Below are 27,599 nucleotides of genomic sequence, written 5' to 3' on the forward strand. Positions count from 1 at the left end.
AATTGTTCACTTATGGTTAAGGTTAATGAATAGAAGTCAATGCAGTGACCTAAGGAGGATAGATGCACAACTTGTGAGTGTGTGTGTTTCATCCTTCTGCACTTCCACATACACAGTTAGAAACCGTTTTTTATTGAGTAAAATTGTATTTTCAGCACAGTATTTTGGAATTCGAGGCACATAAGGATAGGTGAGCTGCTAATTACACATTTCTTGAGAATAGTCAGGACGACTTAAATACTGGGAAGAAACAAGATCTGAATTGTATTTGTGGTGTCAAAAGTCCCTTTAAATGAACAACTATCATATCAAGTAATGAGCTGTGGGTGCATTTGAAGAATGAATTTACAATGTCTCCACTGGGTGGTGCTCTTAGCTTTCAAGCTTGGCCATTTTACAATCTAGCAACTCTGTATTGACCTGATCTTCACATCAGACATCATGTCAAACTGTCACTTTAATTGTTATACCTCACTACCGACTAAGATATTACACATTCAAAGTTTATCAGCAGTTTTACAAAATCCATTCAAGTTACAACATCAGCAGTTCTCATATACACCCTTGTTTAAGTCCTCACATCAGCTGCTCTGCAGGCGATGCTGAAGCAGTGTGGAATGCATTATTATTACAAGTGATTATACAGCAATGCGTGTATTTAAACACTACAGTAGGACAACAAGTATGACTCTGGCCGTTGAATTTCAAACAAACACAAAGTCAGTTGTGGCTTAAAATCTCCAGCGCTGAGGTAAACTGAATTAAAAGCATTAAACTGTGTTATACTGTGACCTCTAGTTGTAAAACAGGGTCTGGATGCAAAAACATCCAGAAAAGACAAAGTGGAAGTTCGATGTTGTTATCAACGCTGCAGATGGTTACAATGAAAAAAAAATTAATTCAAAGGTCTGGTCTAAACTGGGAAAAAAAGCAAGGTGCCAAAATGTAGATTAAATTAGTTGTAAATCACAATGACGCCTGTACTGAATCATTAATCCCTTCTGGAGTAATTAAGACATTATGTGCAATGCTGGTGAGAGATATTAGTCACAACCGGTCCTGACTGTATGTGTTATCAGTGCTACTCGGGTTTGGGCTGCAATTTATTCTTCTCTGGCTCGAAGAAGTCTTTGACAATGGCATCGACCAAGTCATCGAGCTCCTTCTTCAGCTGCGTCACATCACTGTTTAAGAGACACAAAGAAATAAATTATATAAATGATATAATGAAATAACAATTAGGAAATCCATAGGAAGGTAAATCACAACTATTTTTGTTTCTCATCATTTTAAATTGAATATCTTTTGTTTTTGGATAGTTGGTTTGACTAAATAAGACTTTCTGACGATTTATAGCATAAACTATGTCTATAATTAAATAACAGTGACTCACCTGTTACCAGGAGCAGCACAGAGCTCAGTGTAATATTTGATTTTTGGCTCGGTGCCACTGGTCCTCATGGTGGCCACACCCCCATTGGCGAAGCTGAATGTGATCATCTGACTGGATTTGGAGGTGGGAAGAACCTGGGACACAGGGAGGAGGATGTGATAGATGGCTAGATGGAAAAACATTAACTAAAAAAAAAAAGCTGAAGTTCTCCATAAACATATTTGCATAGTATGTATATGTTCATAGAAAGTATATATTAAGTATATAGCTCATATCTTTTTTTTTCCGTGAATACTTTTAGAACGACTGCCCTTCTACAAGAAGTAACTTAAACTTAAAGTAACTTTTTTTCGACACAGCATTGAGATATTGTCAACTTTTGAGTAAGCACGCAGTTGCAAACAGTAGATATGGACGGAAATTATTTGGAATTGTGTTTTTGGCCACCTGATGAAGTTCAATATTCACTCTCTTTTATCTATCTTTTGTCTCTACAAACTCCTGAGGGAAATATCTGGCTCTTTAGCTGCTAAATGCTCCAATATGTTCACCAGTTAGTTGCCAGATGCGTCTGTCTTTCATTTGGCGCGTAGCAGTTAGTGTACAGTGGGTCTCTAGAGCGAAAACAACACAATGAATATGGTAAGAGTGGATCAAAACAGCTGTGTGCCAGTGAGCTGAAAATCAGTATAAATGACACTAAAGCCGAGGGGAGCTACAAAATTAGGTAATAGTTCTCTGTGATTTCATCACTAATCTGACCCATCATTACTGTGTTTATATTTGCTGCTGATGTGTCTCTCCTCCTCCTTGTTGTGTGTGAGCAGTCGCTCTCTGTGTGTGTGTATTTCTGATTGTGAGCAGGCTGGACCTGCTGATTGGCTTGCTCAGCTTGATTGCTGAGATGGGTTTGGTCAGAGGGAAGAGAGGAGACCTTTTTGAACTACCGACTGACTGCAATCTCCCTCTCCACAAATCTTCCACTTCCAACATGGACCAGTTGTGAGTAACTCAGCTGCAGTAAACAGAAAACCTGTGTGGTAGCATGGTTGGAGGGAGAAGCCTTTTTCTTTGATAACCCTTTTCTCCTGTTTATCCTGATTTATATTTTTAATTTGTGGCACGAAGTTAGGGTAACAGATTCTTCTGTTTGTTGTGTTGGCCTTGTTCTCCCTCTGAAGCAAAAATAAATGCTACTTTGAATGCAAGTCCTCTGTGATACTGGCTTTCTTGGGATTGAAAAGAATGAGGAGATGCACATCATGTTATGTCTTGGGTTCCCCTAGAACAGGGGCGTAACACGTCTCACACTGGTTTCACATTGTAAACGGATCAATTGGAGTTGCTTTAAAATAGAACAGAACAGATACAATTATGATAACAAAGAGCTCACAGTGCCTTTCACCAAATTAAGCATGTGAGAGCCCTGAATGTGTAAATAACCAGAACTGTCATAGTTCTTGTTATTTTTTAATAGTTATATCTATTTGGAGACAATATAATATTCATTCTATACCCAAAATATTGGATAAAAAATGCAGTGCAAGCCAAAAAAACAGCAAAAATTGTCAAGGTCTGCCATAGTTTGAGTAGATATTCCATACATGTGTCCATATGATTACTTACAGCCTTGTTATCCGGCTGGTTGCTGTCGTAGCCGGTGGTCAAGTCTCGTACAGCAGAGATGGAGAAGCGACCGCATTCAGTGGGATATGAGTCCTTCTTGCCACTGTAATTACGCAGGCGCTCAAACAAGCTGCGGATCACGTCCTGGTCATGGCAGATGAAATAGGAGTTCTTACTGATGTGGTAGCCATACCTGACAATGAGGAGTAGAAAGAGGGAGAGGGAGGCAGAGAGAGAGTATGTAGTTTATGTATCTTAGAATAGAAATCATAGCCAGATGAGTGTCATGTATACATTTGGGTCTTACTCTGTGTAGATGGCAGTGAGTTGTTGAGAAAGGCTTGTTTTTTTCATGGCCAGATAAGAAACCATCTCTCCTGCGATGGCTGCAGCACTCACTCCATCCTTGTCCAATACAGAGGGACTACACATATAACCTGCAAGGTAAACACACAAAAAAACCAAGCACACACACTTTCCGTTAATCCCTGCTATATTTGAATTCCAGCTTCTGTAGTCACTTGCTGGTTTTACTAACAGTACGAGCAAGGGCATGTGATTCCAATTATGGCATCATAATCATGTTATATGGGAAACTCTAAACAATGTGATGTTGTGTGTGGGTGACTATCTGTCATATTATCCCCAAACGACCTTTAACCAAGTTCGTGGTCAACCAAGGGCAGGATCCTCAGTTTACATGTGGATTTTCATGCAATCTAATGATTCATGTATTAATTAAAAAAAATAAAATAACCAAGGCTGTATGTCATGGTTATAACACCATGAGCCACATAGTAAATGTTGCTGCTACATTCATTGTCAGGCTGCTGAAGAGACTTTTGGCTCTTGGGTGTGCCTTAGCCAATAAAAATTGTTCAAGGTTAGACCGGTTAACCATGTTATACTACGAGGATCTGTGATGCCTGGCATGATTCTTTCTATACAGCTAATATGACAAAGCTTGTTTTGAGATAGATTAGAGTATTCTGCATATTCATTGCTTAAAGATTTTACAATTCTACAGATTTTAATTAATATGTTTTCAATTAGTTTGTCAGGTTGTTAGCTCTAGGAGGCCAGAGTTTAATTCCAAGTATGCTCTTCTTGTTGCCTGTTTCTATGAAGCCATGTGTCTGAATGGCCTTCACCCAAATTTAGATCTTGTGAGCTGGCAAAAGAATCTTGTTTTCACTTAAACTGTAAGTTGCCCTGTAACTGATCTCAGGTCAATTAACATTAGATCAGGCAGATCAAATTAACCCAGCTTGTTACATGATCAAACTCTTGTAATGTGATGCCATGAACAAATAATAAGGATGAAATTCCTAAGACTGTGCCCCTGGACAACAGCTATTTGTGTGTTTCCGTGTATGAATGTGTGTGTGTTCACACCTATGGCCTCCTCAAAGGCAAACAGAACAGTCTTGTCCTGGTTCAGGAGGTCTCTGGCTCTGTTTCCCATCCACTTGAATCCTGTTAGTGTTTCCTGTTTAAAAAGTGGTGACAGTAAAGTGGGGTTTGAAAGCCATTAGCCACATTTTTATCTTGAATCACTATTACTGAACGCATTTGAGAGCAGTTTCTTGTAGCAGGAAACACGGTAATGTTTGAACGTGCAAGGACATAAAATCCAGGAGAAAGTGAGCCATATTTATCAAGTCACTGTTCGAGTGCATCCGACTTTGAATGTTGCATATTTCATGTTGCTGCTTCCAAGTCTCACACTCATAACATATTACAGTCTTGAAGTTGAGTTGGTTACCTCGAAGTGGAAACCTTCCTTGAGAGCGATGGCACGCAGTATCTTGGATGAGACGGTGCTCGACAGCATGTAGAGGCTTTTTACAGCAGCAGCGTCAGAGTTTTGCTGTTTCCAGCAGCGGAACATCCACCAGCCGAGCAACGCTCCTAACTCATTACCACTGAACACTCGCCACTGACCACTGACACAGAGGGAGAGAGAGAGAGAGGTTATGAAATTTCGAAACTCCAACAACTGCTCTGGCTCTAATTTCTTCTTTTGGTGAAGTCCGTTTCCATAAACATGCCTCATTAACTTAATCAAATATGTACATGTGTTCCAAACTTGATGATGATTCTTGCACTTGTGGCATGAATAGAGTAGAAAGAGGAAAGTCAAAAACATGACAAACACTGTTAGAATGTTACAGGATGAAGTCAGCATTGTATTATTACCTTTCCTGCTTCTCAGCGATGGCCAGTCGATCAGCGTCAGGGTCATTCGCCAACACAACTGTAGCCCCCTCTCTTTCTGCCAGTGCAAATGACAGTGTCTGCAAAACATATACACATTACACCATCAGCCGATCATACCATGCATACTGCATATAACTGCATGTGATGTGAATTTTTAGAACACACCAGGACTCCCTCTCCCTCCTCAGGATTGGGATATTTGACGGTGGGGAATTCAGGGTCTGGATCTTTTTGTTCCTCGACAGCAAATGGAGGGTGAAGGTCAAAGGCCTTGAAAGCTGACTGGACAAATGCATGACCGACACCGTGCACAGACGTATGCACAATTTTCACCTCTGAACTCTTGTTTATGTCCCTGTGAAAAAAGAAGCCTGAGTCATAACATAATCTCTAGTGGGAATATAGTTCGTCCAGTTGTATGTCATGTCTGTGTCTTCCTCAGGTGTTTTGAAAGGTACATCCTGCTGCATAGGTAGTTATTAATGGAGCACCTGTGATGACAGTGTTTCTGGATAGCTTTGAAGTATTGTGTGTTGATGTCCTGGTAGGGATCTTTGAGCAGGGGGCTCTTCAGGGCCTCCTCTGTGTTCCAGGACTCAGGCCACGGCTCCAGGTTCTCCTCTATGGCCTTGGCGATGCCTTTGTCATGAGGAGACACGATCTGGGCTCCGTTCTCCCAGTACACCTGAGACATGCACACAGCAGTAGAGGACAGATATGACAGCTGATAGAACATGAGAGACAATAATGAGCTGATTCCAAACTCAGCTCATTATTGTATAGAGGAAATATAAGACCAAGAAAACCAGGAAAACACTTTGAAAATGTCTCAAACGATTGATCAGATTTATTTTATTACCTTGTAGCCATTGTCCTGTTTAGGGTTGTGAGAGGCAGTCACCATGATACCAGCACACAGACCCAGGTGAGAAACTGTGAAAGGCTGAAGAAAAAACAGGAGATTAATGTGTTTACTTTCCCAATACACTTAAGCATCATACTAGCCCATGTAGAGTTTAAGGTATACTGCACAGAATGTGAGAAATAAGCACCAAGAAATGTTGACAGTATGTAAAAAAAAAATAAATAACAGCAGTCATTTCATTTATAGTAAAAGCCAAACAGTTAAACCTTTATTTCTGTTGCAATGGAGGTGATTTCTAATAATCTGGTGGCATTTCTGAAAAATGCGTTTCTGTTTGCAGATCACTTCAGTCTGTGAGCCAACAATTACTCTGAAGGACAAACAGCAGCTCAATTGCATTTTTTCTCCTGCTGCCAAAAGAGCTTCCTCAACATAAACCTACTACTACTGTACTACTTACTTCCTATAAAACATTTTACTTTTAATTACTTTTACTTAATTTGTAATGTGAGAATGATCCTGATTCTGACAGGCTGGCGGGAAGACACCTAAAAGTTATTATTGTCTCCAGCAAAACTGGTTTATCTACATGTTTGAAATACAGAGAATATCACAATGCACTACGAGGATGCAGTACTAAACACATGCAACTACAATGAATGTATCATTCTACTTTTTGGCAGCAACTCCCATTTCTTATCAACTCTTTTCTGTCTCCTCCTGATTAGTTTACATGTTTGCAGGTGTGTTGATCGAACTGACCTGACAATAAATCCATCATTGACCGTTATATCAAATATTTCTGCTCATGGTACTTCTGTGTTTGAGGTAATGTTTTCTCTCAATGCATTATGATGTCCACAGTCTGTTCTTTCAACATGTAGAGAACTGTCACACCAAATGTGTGATCATAAAAGCTTTCATTATGAAATTGCTTGAGTTCTTGTGGCGTTGCCAATCTGGCCAGGCTTAATTCTTCACTTCTTTACTTATTGTGTGTGTCACAATATCTGTTATTTTAACCACTTTTGCAATCCATTAAATTCAGACTAGAATACATATCACATTTGGAAGACCTTAGAGAGAATGAAAAACCCTGTGTCAAGATAAAACCCTTGTGATGGCTGCAATAAGTATTTTTTTTATGGTTTCTTGCTCAATACAAATGTGTACAGTAGCATGACCACAGGGTCATGTGAACTGTCCCCCTTCACATGTCTAAGCTGAGTCCAACCAAGTAAATTATACATGCTTATGCAACCTGTAGCATTTGAAGGCAAAGTGTGCTTTTTGAATGGAATTTGCCCTGTAGCTTTTGCCCAAATGTCACTTGCTCCACAATCAAACCTGAAACTGGACAAACTGGTCAAAGAATTTGGTTTCTTTCACAAATGTAACCTATGGACATGATGTTAAGCACAAGTAAAATGTAAAATAGTAAGATGATGAGCAACTGATACTTCTGTTTTTAGGTGTTACATCATCTATGACTGAAATGTCCAAAAAACCCAAAATGAAGACATTGCAGAAGTTCAAGTGATTACCACAAAAGGTGTAGGAGTGATGTCAGAGAAGAGGTGGACGGGAACCCCTCGGCTGATGAACACAGCTGCAGCCAGACTGGCGAAGCGCTTGCTGCTGCCCCCGCTGGGAGGGTGGGCCCGGGCATCATAACCGATCACCACCCCTCGCTCCTTAAGGTTCCCGAGGCTCTCCTCCAGGTAGTGACAGAAACCCTGTCAAAGGAAAAATACTTCATGAAATAAGAGACAGCTTGAAGAAAGGGGTTTAAAACAGCAACAGGAAGGATCATGATGAAAGTAGCCTTCTTCGCATTTCTTTGTTTTGATTTCGTTTTTTAAAATCATTAATCATTATTATCGTGTATCATGTGAAACACCAGGAGGAAGCAGGAATCGGTGTGTGTATGTGTGAGAGAGATGAGGGTGGGAAGCTAACCTGAGGCTCACCTCATCGTAAATTCCACATGGTGTATTTACGTGTGTCTGTATTTGCTCTTGCTTGGTCATTTGTTGACACTGAAACGCTCTGTCTCACATTTCTTATGAGGACAATTCAGACGAGGAATCAATAGGTGATTTTGTGCTCCAAAAGGCAAAGACCTACGCTTTCCAACAGGAAATGGAACCCTACTGTGCCATATATAAAAAAATATCATACATATTTCATATGTACCCCAACCCTAACCCTGTATTTTATTCCTCAAAAGCCTGACCAGGGACAAGGACAGCAAATCAGCCACGACAAGAGGCCCTCTCTATACACTGCAATGGTTGCATCGTAATGCAATGCCAAAAGTATCAACCCTGTCAAATTAACGGATAAATAAAATAAAATATAAGTTTCCGCGCTCGACTGCACACTTTCAACTCAAAACACTTGTAAAGAACAATAGGATCATGAAGCATAAACCAAGCAGGAAGCGATGCCCTGATGATGCAGTTTCTCTGACAACAGCATTTCAAAGGCAGACATCTAATGATCTGCAGGAAAGGATGAAATTACTTAAAAATTCAATACAGCCTATTAAGTTGGAAAAAAAGAGCAGCCATTCACTACACTTGACTCAAGGGTCACATTGAGTTGTTCCAAAAGAACAGTAAGTCCAACCTACAGCAACAATGCCACATTTTGTTCTGGTCATATCGCAGATTCATTGAAAGAGGTTGAGTGAAAGGATAAGCCATTACACTTATCTGTCCTTCATGGTTGATGGTAACACTTAAGATGCACTGACCTGGTTTGAGTTGGGCCGGAAGTCCACCATGCAAATGTTCAAAGGATTATTTCAGTATCAGTCTGTGGTACGTATGTTTTTATCAGTAAAAAAGGTACTATTTATGAAGCCATTTGTTGTGTTGCAATTAAAGTGGTGCGCAAAGTTTGTACTGATGCTCGGATAATTTTTTTAGTAGGGAGCATCAGCAGCACCAGTGAAAAACTTTACTCTGGAGGCCCCCTACAATGACCAGTAACAATATGGTGGCATGTGAGCTATGCAGTCGACCACGTGAGTCTCGACTGCTTCAAACATCAAAATCAATAATGTGTATGTCTGACTTGGCATGTGACTTGCTGTGCGGGAGCAGTTTATCCATTAACCAACCTGCGTGGTCTGGATGATAGTGAGGTCATTCATACAGGAAATGCCGGGGCCCATGGCAGCTCTCAGACCAGCTGTACCGAACTCCATCCTGGAGGAGAAACATTTCCTCAGAGCCTCCACCGCTCCTTCCTTCACCAGGTCCTTCACCATGGACACCGTCTTGGGGTTCTGGGGAAGAAAAACATATTTTTTTATGCACAGATATAAATCTCACATTGATTATCTACATTTACATCTCACATTTATAGCTACAGTCTATCTGTAATGTAACGTTCTTCAGTTTGTTAGTTTTTTGTTCCCTATGATGCAAGTACACTAAAAAATAAGCCCAACTTACGGTTACAGCTATTACTTATAACAATAGTTAAAGTAAGAACTGCATATTGCAATGCCCTGAAGCTAAAGTTGATGTATTCAAATGTATTATTGTCTCAAACCTGCAGTCCAAAGCTCCAAAGCTTCCATTCACCATCATGGGAGACAAAGAAAGAAGGTAACTACTCACATTTGAGAAGCTAGGACCAATTAAGTTTTGGCTGTTTTACTTCAAAAAAGGTATCTTAATGAATACTTAACAATAAAACATCTTTGGCAAGTTTTTCAAGTTTCTAATAGTCAAATAACTGCAGTTGAAAATCACCAATACATTTCCTGTCAAGTGACTCAGGGATTTAGAACAATTTGCTGTGAATTAATGTGTGCATTTTCTAAATTTATGTTTCTCAATTAAATGGACCACTGAGGAAAGGCTCCCTAACGCAATTATATTAAGACTAATGAACAAGGTTCCCTTTTCCAATATTACCTGATTGGTATCATCCCATGCCTCTTTAAGACCATGAATGACTCTGTTTGTGTTGGTCAGAAGTCGGGATGCATGTTAGTAAGATTACACGGGTGTCTGATGACCTTTTGATGAGGACAGGGGAGAGGGACAGGAATTGTGGCATCTCAAGCTTTTACTTTAATTTATTTAAAGCACAAAATAATAGTATTTTTCTCCTTGGCAACTAAGGGATTGGAGAATATTAGATTTTTTTCATGGAACGTGGTTGAAACATTCAGAATCAGTTGATTGTGAAGAATTTTTATTATCGTGATAATCGTGAATATCATCATGACTTGATTAATGATCAAGATGTGATTATTGATGACCTAATTTAAGATTGTTAAAAGGAAGTTAACTCCGAGCAGGTTTGTGTCCTATCTGTGATGCTTTAAAGATAAGTGTTTTTCAATAAAATGTAAGGATAAGTGACTCCAGCATGTTTAAGTGGCATGTTAAGAGTTTACAGCTAATTTCATTTTTTAAGTTAACAGTAAACAACATTTTCCACTATTTTATAGACCAAACAACTAATCGACAAATGCTGAAATAACCAAAAATTATTAAAAATTTAAAGACAATGAATATATCCTTTTCCAACTATTTTAATAAGAAGTTTCTAGTATGTGATTCAGAAACAATTTCAGGGAATAAAAGGAATCTTTGAGCAGTTGTTCAAGTAAGAAATCATTCATTATCATGTATTTTTGGAGAGTTGATCCTTTACATTTGAATTATTTGTGTGCCTGTTGACAATTTTCTTCAAATGAACTGACTAAAAGACTATTTAGGTTAAACTAAAAACTCATTAACATCAACTACTGGATTGGATAGGGACCTGTATTCTTATCAGGCAGTGCTTTCTACTTATTTAAGATTTATATATTGTGAAGACACTGGCACAGAAAGATATACAGTAAATTTAACTGATTATAATAAAAGAATACAGTTAAGTATGTATTTTACCTGCAGTTTGACGTTTCATTCAACTATTCAGAAAGTTAACGCTACATATTTTGGTATTCGTATGGCATCTTAATAGTCACATGAAGTCCTGGTCTGACTTGACTTGAGTCAGTTTTAAAGCAGTAATCAGGTAACATCAAGTATCTGGCTGACAAACTCCAGGACAGCTACAGCACATTAAGCTAGCTCGCTAGCTGTCAGCTCACCTTGTCATACTGCAGCCACTGTCTGACAGCCTGGTCCAGCTTCGTGTCACCGGTTGAGGATTGACCTTTTTCCATATCTCTTCTTCACTCGGGTCAACACAACGTCAAAAGCGCTAACTCTGCTTAAACGAAGTGAATACGCTTACACTGAAGCCTTTTCTGACACAAAACGGAAAATGCTGCTGTGAATGATGCGAGTAGCGTCCACAACGAGGGGCGGGGCGGAGCGACGTGCTGCGTCATCACGAGTTACTCATCTGTTGCCTTCACGGGTCGCCGCAAATGTAAGAACTTTGTTAAAGATGCACTGTGTAGTTTTGGAGAAGATTTAATCCGAAGAGAAAGATCTTAGTTGAACAATTATTTTTTTTATGCCCCCCAAAAATAAATAAACAAACTCTGTTCATTACATGACTGAATGTACAAACCCTTAAAACACAGTTTCATACTGTTTTTCTTTGTTAATGTGTGGCGGACCCTGCCACCTTTCTACCTTCAAACACTGTTCTGGGGACCTTATTTTCCTCTGAGAGCAGCTTGTTTATTCTTTCAAGGAAAACATAAAAATAGCTTTTTGAGTTTGTATTATTAATTCATCAATATTGTAAACATTAAAATTCTCAATTACAATCTATTTTCCAAAAACAACAAAGTGCCCATTTAACTGTTTAACAGGCAGCAAGTTCAAGTGGGGGAGAAGAAATCTTTTGTTGTCCTGTAACATTAGTGTGGGCATACCTGAGTACATTTATTTACTGAAGTACTGTACTGACAACACTGACTAAATACACATTGTATATAGACATGTACACATTATACACTACTCAAAATTAGTTATGGATATTGGGATATTTCAGTGTTTCACTTGATTTTTTATTCTCTGACGTATCTGAATCTTTATTTTCTGAATGTTTTTCATCCCCATATTATAATGTAACACATTTCATTTGAGTTTTATTGCATATCCATGCACATGGATATATTTATATATATCGGGCTACCCCTGACTAATTTGGAGTAGTAATGTATATAATGTATGTATATGTATGTAATAATGTACATGATACAGCCACACCATGTACACATTTTTATCCAGTATTTATTCTTTTTTCTTCTTTTCCTGACAGTATCCATTCTTGTTTTACCTCCATTGAATCTTTGCAAACAGAATAATTTACTTGTACAGACTTTTATGATTTATACTTTTATCTTGTTAGCCATGGTGTTTTTAATATACTGTACAGACAATTAGCATTCTTTCATTATACATGCTAATGTAACACACATTCTTGACCGTTTCACCACTCTTAATTTTTATCAATTTTTGACCAGTTTTTTGTTGAGTTTTTGTTGTCCCTATTTCAAACTGTATGTGAAGATCTGTGTAGTACACTGAGAGCAATGTTAACTTCCTTGTTCATGTGTACCAGGGGTGGAGGTAACTAATTAGATCTAATGAAATTGCTGTCATTAGGTAATTTTTTTGCAAGTCAGTAATTTAACTTACAGGACTGCTCAAGAACAAGACTTCATACCTTTACTATTATTATTTTGATACCAGTAGTTTTACTTCCGAGTAATATTTCAGTGAAGGAATTTTACTTTTACAGATTATCAGTACTCTTTCCAGTCTAATCTTATAAATTATAATTATATTTTTGTTTTTGTTTTAATATTATCCTCCAGTAAATTTTATAAATACAACTCTTTCCACTTCAGCAATATAATTAAGCTGACTGCATGAACCAGTGAGAATAATTCATCAGTCTGGAAAAGGGGACTGTTCTGTTTAGTTTGCTTTTTGTTCACCAGTATTATTGTACTTTCCCTTCATAAGTTTTTAATGCAGGATACTTCACTCATATATATATTTATTAAGTATTTGGCACTACTGGTGAAGTGACAAGATTTTAGCTGATAACGCATGTGTAAAGATTAGTTTAACATGTTTGCAGCTAGCTGTATGTTACATATTTCAAATGTTCATTATTCATGGCCTAATGTTGTGTGTCCTCAGATGAACAAACATGAAGTAACCACTGATCAACTGGAGACAGTCCAAGCAGTGACTAATCTAATCCAGTCTTTGACACCCACTCACATTACTTTAAAAGGTTACTTCTAATTAAGTACAGCGCTCCCCTGTGTGTTCTTGCTTCAAATATTTATGTGGTTATTTTTATCGACAGGGTGGCTCACTTGTTGGAGGATCACTTCATCTTTTTTTCACAACTGTAGTTAGGAATGAAAGCAGTGATTTTTAATAATGCCGTGAAATCTTTCTGGAGACGATACATGGCACACAGAAAAGATGGCTGATGTTCCCATACCGGTATCCCATCTGGTAGGAAAAAAGGACACATGGAGACTGGAACCAGATGACTTTAATGAATTATCTTTATAATTTACAGAAGTGATTAAGAAACAGTTTCAAGTTAAACCAGGTCATAGTGAATCACAAAACTGAATTTTCCTTCTGAGTCACAGAACTGAAGGCAGACAGAGAAGATTCAAGTTTTATTCATCCAAGAGACTTCAGGTAACCGGTATTATTATCAAAGAACTATCTTAAACTCTTTATGTTAGTGATGATGTTTCATCCTGTTATAACCATAACAAAAAAGACCATGTCCAACTGAAATTAAATAGTCAGATAGATGGTTAAAAGTTAATACTGTCAGGGCTGCATGTCAGTGATGCATTTTGTCCAGATCACCCAGGAACTGCATAAGTCAAATCAGTAGATTTGCATTACACATGTGTAATAGACGTATTTACAGTATGTTCATATATTAAGATAGAAAATCATTCAATTCTAAATGAAAAAGGACAATTTCCAAGTGTATTTGAACAAAAAAACTAAAACATCACCATTCTTTGGTTCCAACTTCAAAAAGCAGCAACAATTTTTAAGCTATATGTTCAGAGCAGAGGCACGAGGAAATTATCTGACTGTCCTTCAAGACGCAGCTTCTGTTCAATGTGCAAAAACACAGTGAATAGAGAAATTAAAGGATATGATAGCAATGATAGTAATAGTCAATTACTGAAAACTGAAAACTTTGTAGGTTGATGCAACTTAATTGTTTGCTCACTGTGAAAATTTCATGAAATGATGCCACTGTTTGAATCTGGTGTAACTCTAACACTGACCACAGGATGAAACTGTGAAACTACAGTATCAAAGACAATAGATCTTTTCGCAGCAGACATTTTGACTTGTTAAAAGCACAGGTGGAATTAATAACATTAAAGGATAGGTTCATCATTTTCAAAGCTCATCTTTGAACAATAACCAGGTTCCCTGTGTGATAGTTACAACAGGTTCTGCTAGCTGTAATCATCCCTGCTGTTCATATGTGACATTTAGAGATCCCTTCATAAAGCACTTCCGGTGTAAGTGTGAAAATTTGCACTTTATCTGATACCATGGTGAGGTTTTCAGAAGTCTGACTAAGAGTAAGTAAGTGCATATAGCTGATGTTCGGGATAAACAGGAGGAATGATTACAGCAAGGTCACCCTGTTTAAATGTTAATATGGACACCTGATGATCATTTTAAGATAGAAGTGACAAATCGTCATTCTACCCTTCAAAGCAACAAAATGTAGCTTGCTGGAGAAAGATAACTGGTTGATAAGTCTCATTCCCATCATTTGAGCTGGCAACAAACCAGAGTATCAATATTTGACGACCTGGCGGTCAACTATGTTTCTCCAGGAAGTTAAATATTGGTGCTCTAACTTTGGCTGACCTATCCAAGCGACCGTAAGCCAACATGAATAATATCAGGACCCTGAAAATTAAGCAGCTGAATTGAGCCATCATTCATTCTTATTTCTTACATCCTGCTGTGACACGTCAAAACATCTTCTGTGAAAAATAACCTATGAACCCCCTGAAGCAGCCTGACGAACTGTTTTGCAGCGAGACCTGAGTCAACCGGATGTCTGACACGTCCCTAAATGTCACGCACACATTCGGCAGTATCCTAGTCATAGGTGTCTCAGCCCTGACAGCCACACGTCACAAGAACTGCTATCTGCTGCGTTTCCTCTGTTTAATGAGAAACAGGTTTTCATCCGATGGGTGCGTCTTTGCGACAGCTTTTTTCTCAGCAAACTTCTTGTTTTTAAACCCCCTTTTCCTCTTCGCTTTGTCTGGCTTTGGCTCTGACCCGTGCATCTCTCCAGTCCAACTGTGACGGTCTGCTTTGCTACTTTTGTGTCCCGCTGGTGCTGCTGAAGGAGCTCGCTTTGGTTTCCTCCTTCTTTTCTTCTTCTTTATCTCCAAGCTCGCTGCTTTGCCTCCACCTCTGGGAAAGTCATCTGCCTCATCGAAAATTAGTTTAGGTGGTGGGTTTCTCGAGGTGGGTACTGGTCTCTTGGGTTTCCATGCTTTCACATTGCTGCTGCTTTCCTGTTGCTTGTGCTTTTTGGATTTATTTGTTTTGGGTGTCGGGGCCATAAAGTCATGTGTGTCATTAAAAAAGATGTGGCTTGAGCTGGGTTTGTTGTTAGGACTTTTGTGAGGTGTATGGTTAGACTTATGGTTGATTTTCTGTTTCTTCTTCGGTGGTCCTGGAGTGCGAGGGGTCAGGGGACCGGCAGGGAAATTGCCATTTTTCTGCAATTCTATGGAAAACAGAAATAAACAGGCTTTAATGACCTATTTGATTGATAGAAGTGTTTGTCTAACCTTTTAAAGTCCTGTTAGACTAACACTTTTTCCAGTGTTTTCTCTCTGCACACATCCAACATAATAAAGCCACTGCAATTTGAGGAACACAATCATGTATTTATTTTTTTTTGGTTATCCATTACAATCATTAACTGACCACTGACCACAAATGTCTGAGTGAATATTTAAAAGCAATGTTTATATTTTTTGTTTTCTCTGTACTGTTTACATCTTTTATATAGCACTTTAACTGTTAACCTGCCTCATCCAAATTCCTTTGTTATTTTTTTATAGATAGACGATATCTCATGATATCCATCTTGTTTTTCTGTTGCTGCTGGTCAACAGTTACCATACATAATTGTGTTTTATGTCTATAATAACAAATAAGATATTTAATGTCCTATGTAACAATTATGGCACACAAAGCAATGTTCAGTGTTTAATTTTTTTTGAACAACTGAGAAGAAAATGTGTCATATGAAACAATGACTAAGTCCAGAAGCACAAACTGTGTAAATCTCCACTTCAGTTCTGGATTTTACATTACAAGTACAAAGAATTAGAAAACACAACACACTGTTAAAGATTAAACCAGCAGTTCACAAACTTTTTTAAAAAGAAGCAGAGTTTACCTTAGGTCCCTTGTTACAATTCAAATGTCTTGAAATTGTTAGCTGTTCTACCAAAGACAGATTTCCCCTCGAGGAGTAAGTCACAAAGTATAAACACATATTTCTAAGATTAGAGAAGAGAGTTAGACAACATTGTGCAGCAGAGCTCTCTTTTGACCTTTATGAGGGGCCCAACCTCCATATTGGTAGCCACTGGACCAAAAGATGTAGAGTATATTAAGTAGTAAAAAGAGTTTTGACTCAACCAGCTACACAGTCAAAATGATAATCTCATGATGCCATATGTGACAACATATCACTCAATGAAATAATTTTGCTCCAGAAAAAGCAGTTTTGTAACATTTTGCTGATAATACTTCTTTACTTTCACTAAATAGGATTATAAATGCAGCCCTTTTTACTTGTGACGGAGTTAGTGTACATAATTATGTTGGTAATTTTACTCTGAACCCACCAACGGACACATCAGTGTTGTGTATTGCTACTGTAGCAGACCACAGCAGTCTTAACATATAGGAGCGAGCGTGTGTGTGTGTGTGTGTGTGTGTGTGTGTCTTACCTTGAACCTTCAACCCAATCCTGTGTTGTCTACGCTTGATGTCCTCCACAGTGTCATAGTGGTTGATGAACGGGGTGGATGGATACGTCCCATTGAACATTCTCTGCCGTGTACACGCCTGAGGAAAACACACAAATCACGCACAAACAAGACACAAAATGTTTAATGACAAATGTTGACAGAAACTTGAGGTGTAATCGATCATGTACTAAAAAAACAAAACAAACTTATATCAATCCCTCTATAACTTCTTGTAAAAACAACACCAATGGCGCTAACCTTGTCTTGAAAACATTTCTTAGAACATATTTGGGAATTGTTGCCTTTATTTTGATAGTGGATGGTACACAGGACACGAGAGATCAGGGAGGTCCCTGTTCAAACTCTTACAGTGTGTGTGTTACTGCAATTGCGTTGCCTGCAATTTTAACCCTCAGGCCAACAAGATGCCACTTTTGGAAACAACCAGGTATCAGAATCAGAATCAGAAATCCTTTAATGTCCCGCAGACGGGGACATTTGTTTGTCACAGCAGCGACAGAATATTACAAGAACATAAACAATAGCGAAAATAAGCAATACAATTAAAAAGGGAAGAAATAGAATAGACATATATACATATTTACATGATATAGTGCAAAATAAACAGCAGTTTTTTGTTTTGTTTTGTTTTTTTTATACGTAGATTTTAAATACAGATAATAAATATGGGTGTTAAGGAAATTGGCCAGATAGTGCAAAAACAGAAGTGACCTTTGTGCAGATATACTGCACAGTGCAGAGCACAGGGTGAGGTCAATAGGCTATTGGGAGCAGTGCTGATTGTACAGTCTGACAGCAGCAGGAAGGAAGGACCTGCGATACCTCTCCTTCACACACTTAGGGTGTATCAGTCTGTTGCTGAAGGAGCTGCCCAGTGCTGTGAGAGTGACCTGCAGGGGGCGGGACTCCTGCATCAGCAGCGATGACAGCTTGTCCATCATCCTGCTCTCTCCCACCACCTGCACTGAGTCAAGAGGGCATCCCAGGATGGAGCTGGCCTTCTTGATAAGTTTATCAAGTCTCCTCCTGTCTGTTGCCGAGATGCTGCTGCTCCAGCAGACTGCTCCATAGAAAATGGCTGATGCCACCACAGAGTCATAGAAAGAGGTCAGAGAGTGCCCCCTGCACCCCAAAGGACCTGAGCTTCCTCAGCAGATACAGTCAGATACAGATATATATTACTGTAGGATTGAAAATGTTTAATTTAAACACACTTGGTTTACAGATGTTTAGGATAATTAACTCATGTGAAAGAAAAGGTTGATTCCTGACAAAGTTCCATGCTTCAAATGTGTCATCTCTAATAGTCTGTCAGTGCTGACAGTGTGCAAGACTTTTTCTTTCATATTTTTGTAGAAGTGAAAACCTCACTGCATACAGGAAGTTCTTGAAGTTGAGCCTGACTTAAGAAGAAACTGAATACTAAACACAATGTTTGCTCCTAACAGCTCTCTTGCATGCAAAAGTCTGGTGTTCTAAGATTTGAACTACTTCTGTAGTGCTGCAGTAAAATAAACTTTTCAACAACTTAAATACTTTAAACTTTTCCTGCAATTTTTTTATGCTGGACATTCTGGACTTTATTTAGGCTAAGAACCTAGAAAACAGCCAGTAAATGCAAAAAAAACCCCCACACATGTAATATTTAGCACAATTGAATTAAAATCAAACAGACTGAGCTACTCACATGGCCATAGTGTCCCTTCCTGGAGCAGTTGTAGCAGTAGGCAGGGGTCCGACCCCGGTCTCCTCCCTTCTTCTTTTGAGGAACACCCATTTTAGACATTTTCTTAGTCTAAGCACAGATTGAGAAAATGAAAGGAGCTTGTTACTAGAAAGGCAATTTTCTCTCTATGAAGAATATGGTGGTTTAACGTTCTGTTTGTCTCCCATTCTCCCTCTTCTCTGCCATCATTCCCATGCTGTCTATTGATACGAGCTGCTGTGTATTGTACGGTGAATATGAGTGCTGATATAAACCAGTGATTACCAGGGCTATAGTTAGAGTCCTGTAATGACCCTGTATGATAAGTAACTGTGTGTTTGTGTGTGTGTGTGTGTTGGACACAGGGTCCCGTCCCCTATGGGCCTTGTGTTCTGAAAGCCTTCCATGCTCCAGTGCCCACAGCAAATATACACTGATAAAGAGAGAGAGGGGAGACACTGGCACAGTGCATTTACTGCTAATGTTAGACACACACACACACACACACACACACACACACACACACACACACACACACACACACACACGCACACACACACTCATCTAAGGTGCCCCCTCCTTCCTCTCACAATCCTGATTCGGAGATTACAAATCATTTGTGCCCCACGTCATTTCTTAAACATAGCTTAGCTTTTCTTCTCCTCTCCCTTCCCTCTTTCCTCCATCCCCACATCTATCCCTCACACTTGTTCCCCGCCCCCCCCCCCCCCCCCCCCTCTCTCCCTTTTCCGCTTGAGTAGTTTTGCAGCAGAAAGGATGAATGCTATTAGAGCGTCGCGTCATTATCGGGTCAGGCCGGCCGGGCCCATCTCCATCACAAAGGCCAGGAGATCACAGACCTCTTGCAAGCACACACACACACACAAACACACATGTGCACCCTAAGGAGATCACAGTCCCCCGTCTAAAACCCACCCCCTGCCCTGCCCGGCCTCCACCCTTCCTGCCCCTCTTCCCATTCATCTTTCATGTAAATTGGCTGTAGGTCTCCCTCTGTCTCTCCCTCCCTGACCTTGGGCTTGTGTTATCTCCAAATACTCTGATCCAGCGCATAGACAGAATGAATGAAAGCATGAGAGTGAGAGAGAGAGAGAGAGAGTGAGAGAGAGGGGGAAGAAAAAAGAAATTAAATCCCCTCCTATTCTCCCATCAACCTGTGATAGTTGTCTGCAAACCTGGTGTGCGTACGCATGCACAAGAGGCGGAGTCGTCTGGCTCATACAATATTAATTAACTGGATGAACCTTCATCCCTCTCTCATTCCTGCTCTTTCTGTTTTCACACGGTGCTTCTTATCAGGGGCATCTAAATTGCTCACAGGCTGAAGGCCTGAGGGATCATATCAGTCTGGTGTCTTTCTCTTTCTTCCTCAGGAGTCCTAGAGAGCCTGGCTGTGCACTGAAACTCAATATGACGCACACCTATTTTGTTCTTTTTTTTTTTTTTAGATAGTTTTAAAAATACACAAAACAAAAATATATAAAGCTATATGTCTTTCTTTGCAAAATCCAGACGTATCAAATAATGTTGTCTTAAGTAGAGGTTTAACCACAGCAGTCTTAAAGCTAATGGGGACATTGCCATCATTAAGTGAGAAAAATGTACAATATTCAGCATTGTAGGTCCCAGAGATGTTCAGAGATCCTTTTACAGTTTGGCTGACCGAGGATTCAGGAAGCAGGTAGCTGAATTTGAGGCTTAAACTAAATTGGAAAATATCTCAAGAAAGATAGTTCTAAAACTTGAGAAATGCGACTAACTGGGAACCATCATGAGAATGTTGTAAGGCTGATTCTGCAGCGGTAGCCAGAGACAAGGAGGTCATCTTGAATTAATCTCATCTATTTTATTACAGAAAATATCTGTGAATCAATTTGCCGTGAAGGGTGCACAGCTTACAAGATGGTAGTTTTTGATTAAGTTTAGCGACAGCATTTAAAATAAATGAAAGATTGTGTTTACTATTCCTAATAGCGAGAGAAATATGCTGATTTTGCAGCAGTAAGAGTAGGTTTATAATGCAGTAAGTTCTAATGCAATACGAGGGAAAGAAAACTTTTCCAGCAGGCAAACTAAAGACTTTGTGTTTCGTCTGTAAACCAGAGTATAGACTTCCTTGGTTGTCCAATTTTGGTATAGCCAGGTGCAACTGAATCGAGTCGGGTAGTGATTGTTGAATTTAAGCAATTAAGATATTTTTCACAAGCTCTGTCGCGAGCTGGTCAGGAAAAGGGGCCAGGATCTAAGTGAGGTTAAACTTGACAGGCCAATGTAATGAATCGGTGTTAACAAGCTACGATCTACACTCCAGAATTTCTGTAGAGAATCTCTAATGCAAAAAAAAGCATTATTCACATCTGTTTAAAAACACAACACTGGATGGTGAGGTGAAAAGCCGCCACAGAGGTGTGAGATGTGATAACTGTTAAACTGGGGCTAAGGGCAGCGACTTCAGACGGTCTTTCCTGGAGGAAATGTATAGCTCTGCATGTTTGCGGACACAAAAAGTGATGAAACATTAATTGTATAAAACACATAATGAATACATACTTCGAGGCAACCTCACACTCTGCTTACCCATCACCTTCACACACCCGGCCAATCACTGTGTAAAGTGGGTGTAATATCAGAGTGTCTATTTTGATACAGAAGTAGTTGAATGCAGCCAATTCTGAAGTCTGACAGATTTCCAGAAACTTGGATGGCTCTTGGCTAAGAGTACACCCCACTCTTTTTGCAGATCCAGGAATTTAAATTATAAATAAAAATTATTATATGTGCATCTACATGTTTCCTGCTTTCCAGAAAACTCTCCATTCCTAAACTTTCTAACAATTCACAGCATGGGAAGCTGCATCAAAAGCGTCTGTATGTGTTTACCTAATGGTCCCTTTTGAGTGCAGGAGAGATCTGATCCACTTCCTGCTGATGAGACTTGAAGAGCTTGTGGAGCTGATCAGAGACATTTTGCCAGTCAAACAAAAAGAGGACTGACGCTTTAGGATGTGTGTACAGGAGGGTGTTTGCTGCGTGGACACAGACAACCAGCTATCCGTGGCCTCTCATGCATGCATGTGCGCACACACACACACACACACACACACACACACACACACACACACACACACACACACACACACACACAAACACACACAACCATGTTTTCCCACAGTTGTCCCAAACACATACACTGTCTCTCTAAGCCCAGCTCTCCTCTGCTCCTTGCCTTAGCTGCTGGTGGCAAAGCCGTGATAATCCTTTGGCCAACACAAAGCTCAGACTGTTACAAACTACAATCTGAAGGAACACACACACACACACACACACACACACACACACACAATCCGAGAAGCAAACAGGCTTGTGTGTGTGTGTGTGTGTGTGTGGGGGGGGGATCTGAACAGTAACGGGTGGTGGGATTGTGGGGGCCGGGGCCAGCGGCGCTGTTTTGCATATGTTATTGCAGCAAAGGGGAGAGGTTTGCATATGTTACTGGACCCACAGGGGACCAACTCTGCATGCTTTATCATAGGAAACAGCCACACAACACAACACAAGACTACTGGGCTCATACCAAAACAAACAGACCCTTGTGGTGCGTGGGTGTGCAACATGCCAGTATGTACATATGAGGTTAACAGGGAGGTTAATTAGACAGTTGTGAAATGGCTATAAGGTGAACGTCTTTTCAAGGAGAATACAAACAAATACAGGACTGTTAATCCACTTATTCTCATGGGTGACTTTTAATTGTGCAAAATTTAAGCATTTAATTATGTTTACTTTCACTCATGAATGGGAGCAAGAAAATCAATCACCGAAGAGAACGTTTAAGGTGGAGGTGTGCATGTGTGCAGTTAGGGAGGCTATGTAGGAGGAGGAGGAGAAGGAGAAGAAGAAGAAGAAGAAGAAAGAAGAGGAGGAGAAGGAGGAGGAGGGGGTCCTCCAAATAACCAGATGTGATTCCTGCCCCCTTTGTGTCTGCCAGTTCACAAAGACTCAGACCGAAGCCGTAACCCCGCGCCCTGCGAGGACCCGCATTCACACAGTGTGTAATTCCCAGAGGCTCTCCCTATCTCTTCCTGTCAGTCAGTCAATCAGTCTGAACACAATCAGCAGGAGTCCTGATTTTCTCTTTAGAGAGAGAAAATGCTCCTGGAATGTAACGATAATGTGATGCAGTGGTGAGCGGCGGTGGGCTGCCACCTCTGGAGGAACACCTGCCCCTCCCCTTCCCGTTTTTTGGGGCAGCGACTGGAGGTAATCTGGTCAGACCGTAGAGGGCAGAACAGAGGATACAAGCTAATCTATCTAAATCTATTAAACTTCTATTCTGCTGTGTTCAGAGGCTTTTTTTTCTCAATTCTTGCCAGTATGAGGTCATGTTTATGTAAAATATATCATTCACTTTAGTCCCAGCAATTAGACAGAGACAACACATATGTATGTGAAAGACATGAGGATTTAGATATCGTATATACAAATGGACTGAGTCTCTTACACTCCGGTCAGGATGTTAAACCCTAATTTTACATCTCAGCCAACAAATCACACAAACTCACACTTCCAGACACACACACAGACACACACACACACACACATACACACACACACACACACACACACACTCACTTCCAGACACACGCACACACTAAAATCGACACCATCCAGCTAAGCGGAAATGCACAAAGACCTGCAAAGCCTGCAAGACCTCTGATAACACCGCACCTGTATGTGTGAGCGTGTGTGCATTTATGTGTACATTCCTATGGTTCTGCATGTACATTCAGAAGTGTATATGAAGACACCTGTACCAAAGAATTAACTCCCATTGAAGTGTCCCTGTTTCCTTGTAAGAAAGGTTTGATATAACGCTGTGTTTTAACGCTCTTTTTCTTACTTGTTGTTTTAATTGTCGCTTAAGTTTTCTTCCTTATTACTAAATGACGAATGATAATTCTTACCACTGATTAAATGCACATTATGTCATTTAGGAGTGGAATAATGGAAGTTGTTGTCTTCATTATGAAAATCTGACGTGACTGAAGAAGGAATGTGTTAAAGTTTTATTCACGTTATGTTTGATCATCTGATGTTTCCCCTGAAATAATAGCAATAGGCAAACAAATTAAATGCACCGTTAGGATGAATACAATTACAGATTTGTTTGGGTTTGAAGATTGATGGAAACATTCAGATAGTCGTTTTTTAGACATTTTAGAGCACATATTACATATTACATATTACATATTGTATCTCTAATTTAAGCAAATAGAAATCTGCTGATTAATCATTTGGACTAGTCACTGTGGAAAGAGAAATTAAAACTACCCATCGCAATTCTAAAAAGGAGTTCACTGTAACATCTTCACATTGCTTGTTCTTTCCGATCAACACTTCAGAAACAAGATAGTAAGCTTGAAAAAGCCATTGAGCAATATGAAAGTCTAACATCACATTAATTCTGTTCAAAATAATAGCGATTCACAATATCATCCTTATAATAACCTAAATAAGCTTAAAATGGCACAAAAACTAAATTAATTTACCATTCATTTAGTTAAAAAACTAATATTTTTCATTCTATCACAGATAGGACGCTCACTATTTAATGAACATCTATTGTCTACTATATCAGATTCATCAAGAAATAGTTATGGAACTGTACATTATCGAGCCAGAGAGCTTTCTCAAGTCTCTCATGTGAGGATATTCATGATTGTCACAATTTAGGATTTAGCCGATTATGGAAATTTACTACGATCATCTTATGCTGAATGTTTTTTATTGTGAACTGCCATAAGTCTTATATTGTCCCATCCCTAGTTTACAGCAATACAAAACAAGAAGAATACAAGATAATCACATTTATGAAGCTGGTAACAGCAATTATTTGGGACTTTTTGCATGAAAGTTGACTCAAATGTTTGGTATGTTATCAATTATAGTTGCTGATTATGAAAGTTAATTTGTTGCAGTTCTAGTTTATTTGTTTTTATTAGGTTCTCTGTTAATAAGTCTATTTTCGTTGAGTCTACTTTGAAAGGCTGCAAGAAAAATTTCCCATGTGAGACAATAAAGAACACTCTGAGTTGTCTATGAGCTTGATGTGAGGCTGTACAAAGATACTGACTGTCATTAACATAGACTTGTACCTGCAGGACTTTACTTTCTTTACCCCTATAGCTGTAATTTTTAATACAACTGGACTGAAAACATACAAAAGCCTTTTTACAAATGTACCCTCCACTCCCCCAGCTGCCGTCAGTGTCTCAGTCAGAGGTGGGAATAAAGAGTTGAGAGCCTTTTGACACGGCAGAGGTGAGACTCTGTACTGTACAATGATGAGGCAGCAAAAACAGCTTACTGAATAGATGTGGATTTAAAGGATTTTTACAGAGTGATGTTTGAATTGAGCACATTCTTGCAAAGTGGAGGAGAGGAAAAAAAGAGGTCAGCCAGAGTGGAGGACAGAAGAAGAAGAGGAAGGGGATTAAAGGTCAAACATAAAACTGTCATTTCAAGTTCAGCAGGAAGAACAGAAGAGTTAAGGGTCATGACTGTTTTGATTTGGAGTTACTTGTGAGGTTTTGTCATAATAATGATAATAATAATAGAATAATAAACCTTTACTCTTATAAGTTACTCTTTCACCACTGCGTCTGTGTACAGTGTATTTGTGACTACAAAGTTACACATCCATCTAAGGTTTACATGCATAATGTAATTGTGTTAATTTATTTAACTCTAGTGCTAATTATTTTCATTGTCACTTAGTTGTTTGGTCTAGAAAAAGTAAAAAAAGAAAAAGAAAAGAAAAACAAATCTTTCCCCAAGCCCAAAATGTCTTGTTTTGTTCACAACCCAAAAAGATTCAGTTTACTGTCACAGAGAAGTAAAGAAACAATATATTAACATTAATATTCACATTAAAGAAGCTGGAATTGGATAATCTTGAATTTCTTTTCTTATGCAAATGATTGAAACTGATTAACTGATTACCAAAATAGTTTAAGATTCTTTAAGCAGTTGACAGCATATTGATTCATTCTGTTTCATATTGTCTATAGTTAATAATTTGGTGTTTGTTGACTATTTTGTTCTTTATTTCAGCTGCAGTTTTCTTGCTCGTGTTTTTTGCTAGGTGTGTGTTACAAATGTATAAATAATAAGTCTGTATGATAATGGTAAAATATATCCACAAAAATACTTTTTTTTTTTCCAATTATTCTTTTAGTCTTCATGGACAAGCCATTTTTTTCTGGCAAGACGTCCATTTGTGTCCATGCAGACTAAAGGAATAGCTGGGAAATAATACAGCAGTGTGTAGGTATTTGTTGTGTTGTAGATGTTTTTGTCTTTTTGTGTAAATAATGTTTTTCGTCCATCAGCAAAAAACGTATGAATGTTTGTGTATTGCAGCTTTTAATCTCTCACTTGGCATGAATTACACCACTGGTGTTGTTCTTAAGAGGGGTAGGGGGGTGAAACACCATGTGTTTTTAGCACAAAAAATTTCTACATAGGGTTAATTTGATTGATAACTTTCTCCTCATGCGTGTGATCACCGTGCAGTTCTCTGTCTGACCATTGGAGGGCGCTCTAACACAGCATGCTGGAGAGGACCTGGGGTCAATCTTAAACTACTGAAGTGAGGCTGGTTGAGTACAGAGAAGATGCACTCTGGCATATTTATTAACTTGTTTTTCACAGAGTAAAACAGTTTTAAACAAACTTTCCTTCTAATATGAGTCTTTGAGGGCAAACATTTAGAGATTGAGCTTTGTGCTTCGTTCCCTTACTGGGTCACTGAGGAGGAAAAAGCATTTTCTACTTCAGCTTAATGCTCCGGTAGTTATACCTAATCAATATGAAACAAGAAATGTACTCAAAGCTACTGTCTTTGGATCTCCTGTCCTGTAATTCATCAACTATTTAATAAATTGCAAGTCATTGAGACCAACAATGAACCTGGAACACAATGTTCCAGGTTCATTCACTGTGATCGCCTCTACAAAGAAGTGGACAGTTATCAGTAAGATCTAAAACAAGACGAATACGTCTGTGTGTACACAAATCATTTCCTGTTGATAGATAGATGAAGTTCCTTATATTTAAAAATATCCCATAATACAAGAATTGTTTGGTGGCAAAAATAAACAACGTCAACTTTTATTTTATGTTGTTCTTTTAAAATTATATTTATATACATATATATACACAGTACATGCTAATACTGCATTTTACTCTGCATTTCTGGTATATATATCAGGTTAGAATAAAAAAAAATGGAAATCTCACCTGTTCAGGACAGTAAAGAAGAGTTTCACAGAAACTTCTTGGATATAAAAGTGACTAGTTTTGCATAGGTGTTAATCTGGACTGCATCATATTTAGAGGAGTTTCTAATAATTTGGCCACCTCATTTACATACATGAGAGAGGCAGAATGTTAGGAATACCTTTCAATATAACGCACTCCAGTACAACACCATCACCCAGGACAACCTCAATGATAAACATAAAGTAGAATTATTGTATTTCTGAAATTAAAAATCAGTCAATCAAGAAATTAGTTTAAAAAAATACAAGCTTTGTAAAAGTAGAATTCATGGCAGAGTCGTTGCGTTGGATTGCCTCACATTGCACCGGTGAACCTAATGAAGTGGCAGGCCAGTGAACATCCTGCAGACAAGGTTTTTGTAAATCTTTAAAATGATATAAAAAAA

At 38.9% G+C, this 27,599-nt stretch overlaps 2 protein-coding genes across 2 annotated transcripts in view; both read right to left on the reverse strand.

Annotated features, from left to right (window-relative positions):
• Positions 1-111: 111 nt before the first annotated feature.
• On the reverse strand, positions 112-11,472 carry pgm2 (phosphoglucomutase 2). The gene is made up of 13 exons (XM_030434142.1): positions 11,230-11,472; positions 9,232-9,399; positions 7,649-7,840; positions 6,099-6,182; positions 5,731-5,924; positions 5,405-5,594; positions 5,219-5,316; positions 4,785-4,965; positions 4,415-4,508; positions 3,327-3,456; positions 3,020-3,212; positions 1,394-1,527; positions 112-1,184 (listed from the first exon to the last, which is right to left on the reverse strand). The coding sequence occupies exons 1-13, from the start codon at positions 11,302-11,304 to the stop codon at positions 1,082-1,084; spliced, it is 1,836 nt and encodes a 611-aa protein (XP_030290002.1). The 5' UTR covers positions 11,305-11,472; the 3' UTR covers positions 112-1,081.
• A 2,121-nt stretch (positions 11,473-13,593) lies between these two features.
• zcchc7 (zinc finger, CCHC domain containing 7) overlaps positions 13,594-27,599 on the reverse strand; it is a 52,670-nt gene continuing 38,664 nt past the window's right edge. Inside the window, exons 8-10 of the mRNA XM_030430721.1 lie at positions 18,833-18,940; positions 17,104-17,221; positions 13,594-15,863 (exon numbers count right to left, since the gene is read on the reverse strand). Of these exons, the coding sequence (XP_030286581.1) occupies positions 15,268-15,863; positions 17,104-17,221; positions 18,833-18,940 (822 nt within the window). The 3' untranslated portion in view covers positions 13,594-15,267. The remainder of the gene's footprint in view (positions 15,864-17,103; positions 17,222-18,832; positions 18,941-27,599) is intronic.

Source organism: Sparus aurata, chromosome 1 (assembly GCF_900880675.1).
Source record: "Sparus aurata chromosome 1, fSpaAur1.1, whole genome shotgun sequence".
NCBI lineage: Eukaryota > Metazoa > Chordata > Actinopteri > Spariformes > Sparidae > Sparus > Sparus aurata.